Source organism: Anser anser (assembly GCF_964211835.1).
Source record: "Anser anser genome assembly, chromosome: Z".
Classification (NCBI taxonomy): domain Eukaryota; kingdom Metazoa; phylum Chordata; class Aves; order Anseriformes; family Anatidae; genus Anser; species Anser anser.
In genome coordinates this window covers 85723319-85731288 of record NC_139723.1, presented here as the reverse complement: position 1 = coordinate 85731288, position 7970 = coordinate 85723319, and the positions used below count along the sequence as shown (strand labels likewise).

At 49.4% G+C, this 7970-nt stretch overlaps 1 protein-coding gene across 9 annotated transcripts in view; it reads left to right on the top strand.

Annotated features, from left to right (window-relative positions):
* The window catches only part of LOC310890191 (dymeclin), a 205751-nt gene extending 204650 nt beyond the window's left edge, over positions 1 to 1101 (top strand). For all 9 annotated transcript variants that reach the window (XM_083818890.1, XM_083818897.1, XM_083818891.1 and 6 more), the window contains one exon: positions 9 to 1101. In XM_083818890.1, the coding sequence (XP_083675016.1) occupies positions 9 to 158 (150 nt within the window). In that variant the 3' untranslated portion in view covers positions 159 to 1101. The remainder of the gene's footprint in view (positions 1 to 8) is intronic.
* The last annotated feature ends 6869 nt before the right edge of the window (positions 1102 to 7970 follow it).

Here is a 7970-nt window from a genome sequence, read left to right as displayed (position 1 = left end):
TGTTGCAGAAGTTCCCAGAGCTCAAGTTCAAGTACGTAGAGGAGGAGCAGCCTGAAGAGTTCTTCATCCCCTACGTTTGGTCTCTGGTGTACAACTCGGCCGTGGCCCTGTACTGGAACCCTCGCAGCATCCAGCTCTTCACGATGGACTCTGGCTGAAGGAGGTGGCGCCCGCCGAGCCAGCTCGACTCCGTCGTCTTACAGAAAACGAAACTCTGCACTGCGTGTGAATACGTGACCCTTTCCAGTGTGCACCCTCCGACCCCAGAGCTTACAGAGAATGAAGCTTGCTGCTCGTGTACAGCCCAACATCGATGTTTCAGAAGCAGATTGCCACAGGCAGCCTGGCGACAGGCTGCGGTGTGAGGAACTGACGCCTTGTATGCAACCTTGTATTTATAGTCCTATAACCTGGAGCTTGTTTGAAAATGAGGCCTTACACATGGGGTATGATGTTACTACCGACCACACAACTGATTGTTCTTTTAACGGGGTAAATGAGGAAAGAGAATTGTGGACTTTTGATTTGGAAGCAGCGTTTGTATATCCATTTCTTTAAAGCGAGGCAGCTTCTTTGGGTCAGGCTTTCTATGGTCTGTTGGATTCTGCCGTGGGTTGCTCATTACCTAATACCGTGCTTTCATTCACAGCCCTTTATTTCGGTGACACTGTCAAGGCTGCAGTCCTTCAGTTGGTGTCTACACTGTCATCCAAGTGAACTAGCAAGCAGCCCATTAATCAAATTAGCTCCCAGGCAGACTCAAAACACTTGATTTAGATGTCAAAATGTTTGTGGGAGGATTTTCAATAGCAAGTCTTCGTTTTGTTTGTTTGACTGGCAAATATTCGGTAGAGGGCTTGAAACACCAGCTTTCAGAGTAAAGTCCCTTACGGACTTGTTCTACTGTGCTTCTGTGCAAAAGTTGTCCCTGGAAATTGAACGTGTGAAAAAAATCTCCAAAGAAAATAATTATAAGATTGTAAAATAGACCAGTGTCCTGTAAAAACGTGTAATGGTGACGGAGTGTTGTGGGGATCCTTGGCAATTTCTGTGTTGAAAATGCCCTGTTTGCTATTAAAGGTTTTATGGCAGAAGTATAAATTTATCTGAATGTAGAATGCTTCTTTTCTGTTTGTTTTTTTTGTGTGTGTGGTGTTGTTTTTTAAAGTGTCCTTTCCTGATATACCTGCATCTGCAGTTGGAAGAACAAAAGAAATGGGTTGACCTGATTTTTAAAGAACATCTCATTTTTCGGAATGAGGATCACTTCTCCTGTGGGGAAGTTCCTGACAGTGCTCATTGCACATGCATGCAAACACTCTCCTAATCCCACACGCTGCTGTGTGGAGGGCTGTCACCAGTGCATCGCATGCCAAAACAGAAATATCAAGGATTTAGTACCTAAACGTACATGGCAACCCCCGTACTCACTGCCTGCTCCAGCATGTTCTGTTTACTGACCTGAAGAATTGGGTGCATTTGTTTTCAGGCAGTTCTTTAAATGGCTCTAAATAGAATTCCTTGCACCTTTTCTTTTTCTTTTTTTTTCCTTTTTTTTTTTTTTTCCTGAAGGTTATCCTAGAATTGTACTTTCCTTTTATCTGTTGATTTAGAGGTGGAGGTCCATTTGAGTACTACACAAAAAAAAAAAAAAAGCTTTCTCTGTTTATTTAAATATTATCTATGGAGAGACAGATACAGCTCAGGAGCATTTGAGACTTCAAAAAGGCAGGAGCTTTTGAGATGAAGCCACAGTCAGACTGGAGATGCAGTTTTTTCTTAGGAAAATATGAGAAATTAATGATATATAACTGTGCTGCACTTATGTTTATGCTATGTTTTTGGATATTTGTTTTTCTTTGAGCAAACTTTACAGGGGAATGACTCTACTTGGTGATTGTAGTGATTTGTGATTTTGTCTTTTTATTAAGGCTAAGAGTGTTTGTGAGACAGCAGAGCTGTATAGCCTTTGAAAAAAATCAGCCTGAAGATGCACTTTTAAACTGGATTCAGACGTTTTTGGGGTAGCTCAGTTTTCATCCAACTTCACCACCCGTGAGCGCTTGAGCCTGCCCCGAGGTGAACACCCTCCAGCCCGCTGCCTTCCGCAGAAGTGGAGCTCCATGAACGAGGGCTCACAGGGAGCAGATGCTTGTCTGCCAGGTGTCAAGCTGGAGGGAACCTGATTTTCTTTGAAAGGGCTTTTTATGAAGAAAAGGGCGCATAAAGCGGCACTCTGCTAGAATAGGTCAAACCAGCTGCTCAATCAATGTAGGAGTCGCACAGTAAATTATTTCTTGCTGTCCTCTTGTTCTGATGACATTGAACTGAAGTGCAGAAGGAGCAGGTTTGTTCCGATTGCATAATTTCCTTGTGCATTTAATTAATATGCAATGCTCCCAGGGCCCAGCTGGTTTGGAACAGCTGGAGTTACAATCCAAAGTCAAAGCAGCAGAGCCAGACCAAGATTTATGCCCAAATCCATGCTAGTCTGATTGGCTCTTCCAAAACTATAGCATTATATGGGTCTGGCAGTGTCCTGAAGTCTGCAGTCTGGCATGTTCACAAATACTCTGTTTTCCTTCAGATCTGTAAAGTATCACCTTAGGGATCCTTTTCATTACTTTGTGTGAAAGATTTATTATGCGTAATAAAAAAAAAATAATAATAAAACAGTAAGCGCAGGCTCTAGTTGTGTTTGTTTTGCCTAGAAGCTGCTGCACACTGACGTTCGGCCCTCAAGCCTGCGTGCTGCGCAGAGCTGGCGTGCGTGAGGCCTTGTGGCACACTCAGAGATGTGCAGCGAAGGGAACGCCGCTGTGTTTGTCGCCTCAAGTGGGCGACTGTTCAGACCCGTGCTCGGTGAAAGGAGGACGTGTCGCAGCAACAGGGGACGCTGGGGGAGCAGGGCTGTCCCCTTCCCACGCGGCGTGGGGCTGCACCCGCAGCCGCTCCTTCCTGTTGTTCTGGTCAGTAGAGGCAGGTGGTGTCTCCCTGTTTCGGTTTTGGGGGGGTTACGCCCGGATCTGAGCCTTGGTCTGCCATGTTCTTGCTCCAAGCGCTGAGCACCGGTGGTACCGCCTGCTGGGGCTCCTTGCCTAGCGTCAGCTGCTTCTGGCGCGGGGAGGAGAAGGGAGGTCTTGCTCAGGGTTCCTCCCACGAGTCTCCTTCGGGTTGGAAGCTCTCAGGAGAGCAGGCAGGCAGCCAACTTACCGTGTTGGTGTAGGGGAGGCTGGGCATGTGAGGAAGGACTTCGGGTAGGCGAGAGAAACTCCAGTCTCCCTGTGAAAATGGGGTGGCGGCGTGCAAGCTACAACTCCTCCTCCCTGCTGCCCTACAAATGTGACAGGAGTCATCAGCTTTGGCAGAAGCAGTCCAAAAATCCTCCAGATTTGATGGCAAGAAAAAAATAAGACCGCACTGGCCTAAAACTGGAGAGTATTAGGCAAGTTACAGGAAAGAAACAAACTGCATCGAGCATGCCTTGTAGATTGTTGATCTACCAGCTAAACAGGAAAGGGAGACACAAACATCCCCCTCACCGCTTTGGAAACTAGAAAGCCTTTCCTACAACCTTCCTTACTGAGCAGTTGAGTTTTATTAAATGTTGTGCTATCTGAAGGTCAAATGCCATCCTGTAGGTAGTCAACCCCAATGCTCTCCCCTCGTCGTTTGGGCTCAGGCTGTGAAAACCCTGGCTTCTGTGCTTGAGGGCCAGGAGCTGTCTGTATGATAGCGCTTCTGCCACTGCCTGACCACTGCAAATCCTGCCCAGTCTTCCCCCGTTAGCAAGGCCTTGGCCACCTTATCTGGCTAGCTGTGAAAGGTTGTACCACCGGTGCCTGTAATACGTAAAAATCAGGGTCCCAGCTGCTTTTGTGTTTGGTTTCTTGATGATGATTTGTTCTCTGGAGGGCTAATTGCTGGAGTAGGCTCTGCTAACGTTTCCATCGCAGTGTTTAAGTAACAGCTGTGCGACTGATAGCGACACATAACTGCCTCGGCCGAGTTATCAGATTCAGAGAAAGGAAATGTTTACTCAGTCTGTTCCTTTTCATAGCTGCGGGCTCCCCGCCTCCTCCCCAAGCCCAGAGCAGGGCTCTAAGATCTGGATCAGGGCATTAATCTTGCCAGAACCGTTCAGTTTTGGGGGAGCGTTCACCTTTCCTGAAAGTTGCATCAGGGTTGTTACCTTTGAGGTTTCTCCAATTTTCTGTGAATTTCTGTATCAAACATACCCACACTTGAAAGGCTCCAGGAAGGATCTCTTCCCTTTAAGGGAACAGAGGCTAATTTCTGCAGGGAAGTATGTCCCACATTTCACGGGGTTTGTTGTCTGGGTTATTCTGGATGGGGCCAGCAATTATTTTGGGCTAGGCTGTATTTTTAACACCAAGCGTTGTTCATTTATGGTGCTTTGCGCAGATGATTCACGACAACTTCACCAGCAGCGCTCAGGGGGCAGCAGCACGTGGGTGGCAGCGGGACTCAGGGCAAGGAGCACAGAGGTGATCCCCTCCCAGGGAAGGGTCCGGCCGGCAGGACATCCCCACGCTGCCCTGGCATCGCCACGACGCAGCCCGAGCGCCCCGGGGCGCTGCTCCCCGTTCGGGAGACTCGGGCTACGTCACCGGGGTTGGTCGATGCACTGATAACGGGTCCGTTATCGGAAAGTAATGACTGTCCGAAGACAAAAGGGCAACCCTCAGCATCTCGTTGGCTGCGGGACCTGCAGAGCCGTACTTCCTGATGTGACTCTGGGTGTAACGATTCGGTAGGAGCAGGGCAGGGAGGTGCTGCGGGCTGCGGAGGCGATGCTGGAGGTTAACCAGAGGTAATCATGGGCATGGCCGCATGACTGCATTAGCTGAGGTGTGAAAGGCACCAGCATGTGAGCTACCTCCCTCCTTAGCACGTCACTGGAAATTTTGGCATCCCTTTGTGTGCTCCCTGTGGCTGGGGAGACCTGGGACCTCTCTGGAGTAACGGTGTCACAAGTACTTTGCTCCCAGAGAGCAGCTACCCCGAACTGCAAGGCTCCAGCTGAGATTACAGCAGAAAAAAGCTTGTAAGCATTTAATCATAGATGCTATGTTATTTCTGGATGGACGCTTTTCATGTGTTAGGCCTGTACTTCCTTCTTGCAAATGAATTACTTCAAGTAGCCATGTTTAATACTGAAGGCGCTGCTACCACCCACGGATTGTGCCAGCACTTACATGTACTCAGATAAATGAAAATGTCACTATCAGTGAATCCCTCCAAATCACAACTCAAATACACCGCTGAGCTGCCAAACTGGGACAATTCGAATGAGAGATTTAAAAAAAGAGAGAGATTTTTTTAATGCTGCTGAAGCACACAGCATAATCCTTCATCATCACTTTAAAAACTGTCTTAAAATTAATCCAAAATGAACATGTCTTGGCAGACGTGATGAAATGTTCAGCTGTACGTAAAGTTTTTTGCCAGCTGTCTTGGCAAACGGAATGGCAGACTTTGGTCTTCCTTATAGTCGCTTTGTGCTGCTGGAAACGCTAAACTGGGTGGCACTGGGAGAAAACTGGAGGTCTTCGAGGGTCTGGAGAGCAGCCCCGGCGCTGGTGATGTCCCCGCGGCTCCACCCCGGCCCCTCCTCCTATTTACACAGCGCCGCACATGCCAAGGCAAATGCTTTTCAGAGAGCAAAACGGGTTATTAAAACCCGGAGATTTAAACCAGAAACAGCTGCCCTTGCCCTGCTGCTGCTATTGCGGTCCCTGAAGCCGTGTCCAGGGCCCGTCCCCTCTCCTGGCGCAGCTCCTGGGTCCCAGCAGGGCAGGGGGCTGTGGTGGACCCCACGGATCCTGCCCGGCCCCGAGCTCGGCCGGGGGACCTGGGGCTTCAGGTGAAATATCTGCGCGGTGCTGTGCCGTGGATGTGTCCATTGTGCTGGGCACAGAGAGAGGAGCAGCGGAAACATTTTCGCCCTGAAGCTGAGCTCCCTGCGATGGCTCCAGAAGAAAATCCCAACCTCCCCCTCAAACAAAGAGAAAATTTGGTATCTGCAATCTTGCAAGTTTTTCCCAACTGAAAAGCAAAGTGAAAATTAAACTTCAGTCCTTTTCTTTCTCCTAAATCAAACCTTGCAGGCGCCAATTGCTCTTTAAAAGGTCAACCTTTTAGCCCACAAAATATGTAATCAATGCATTATTGACCCAAACAGTAGCATAGACTCCAGCCTGCCTTCATCTCCTCTCTGCTTCTTCCCTTTCTTGACGGAGCGCGTTTGGGCTGGGAAAGCAGCAGCTCTGGACAAACCTGGCAGGGAGAGACCCTGTAAAACCCCACGTCCGCAGCAGCCCTGGAGGAGCTCAAGCGCCAGACGATGCAGGACCACCTCTTGTCTCTCCTCAGCTGTCTGTCTGCCTAGCTTTGGCCTCCTGGAGGACACGTTAGTTTCTGAGGCCACCTTCATGTCTTACTGAGCCTTTATTCCAGGACCAAAGGAATCAAGTTTAACAAATGGTGGGAGGTGGGAGGCTGGAGCAAGGGTGGGATGGTGACAGGACGGGGAGAGCCGAGGGAAGAGGACATGGGATAAACTGGTGTTGTCTTCCCCAGTACTCCTGGGTATGGATGTTCTTCAACCACCTGGGAAGCCCTCCAGGAGAAACTGGATGACCACAGAAAATACTCTAAATACTCACTTTTTGAAAAGAACAGCTCTTTCCAAGGCCACGTTAGGTATCACAAAATCACAGATACCAGAAAAAGCAGATAGAGACACCCCATCCTGAGCTGCACCGGCCCCACACTCATGCCCAGGGCTGCTGTCACTGGTTTTTACAGTTACTAAGAGCCACTAACGAACCAAAGGAAATGGAACTGAGCCCCTCAATACTGGTTAAAGACAGAGGCTTGAGAGACCTGAGCCATCTCCAAGCCTCGTTACAGAGCAATCACAGCTGCGACTGCAGGGCACCGACCTCCTGCTGGTGTGCCCATGGTGGGTGTGTACTGGAGGCAGATGGGAAAGGTGCTTCTCCACTGTTGGGGTAAGAAACAGCCATTTTCATGAAATACTTCACCACTTGCTGTCATGGACTCTGTGCAGACAAATGGAAGTCCAGTTAATACATGGGAGAGTGGTACTGGAGAATAAATCAGAAACCATGGTCCTGACCCAAGAACTTATAATGAGTGAGGAAATAAATTGATCTGGAAGGGACTGAGACTAGACAGGCAGCTTGGATATGTATATATATATATATGTAAATATATATGTTTGTATGTAGTATGTACATATACTTTTTGGTCTGTTATTCTGTTTTCTGGACTGTTATTATTATTCTATTCTATACAGTGCCTCTCTTTTGTGGTGAGACCCTGTCTGTCGAAGGGCCATGAGTGGAGGCACACCGCTCGTTGGGTTGGGGTGGGGTGGGGTGGGGTGTGTTGGTGACCCTCTCTTACAGGGTCTTTCTCTATAAAGAGGCAATGGGTGAGCACAGACCGTCAGCAGCAGCAGGAGCAGGAGGTTTGGGGCAGGACCTCTGGGGGACACCCGGGGCAGAAGGGGGCTGGATTTGTCCCCCGTGGCCGAGCCGGCTGCGGCGCATGGCTCTGGGAGGGCAGCAGGAGGGTGCCGGGGAGCGGGCGCCGCAGGCGGCACGGCAGCGTGCCCCGTGTAATGAGGCTGCCGATGACGGATTTACCTCATCCATTACCTTGAGCGGCGCGTATGTTTATGTTGTGGCTACGAGCATTAAACGAGGGCAGATTAGTTGTGTTTGTGCAGCTGCCAAGCTCACTGTTGTGACATTTCCATCTGCCTCGCTGTTGTATAACCCTCTGCTCCCGCTGAAATTAAGAGCAAGGGAGAAACCCCCTCCTTGCCGGCTCCTCGTGCTCCAGGGCTGGTGGCACAGCTCGTCCCCAGCCCGTAGCATGGGGCACGATGCCCTCCCTCCAACCCAGGCCTGAAATCC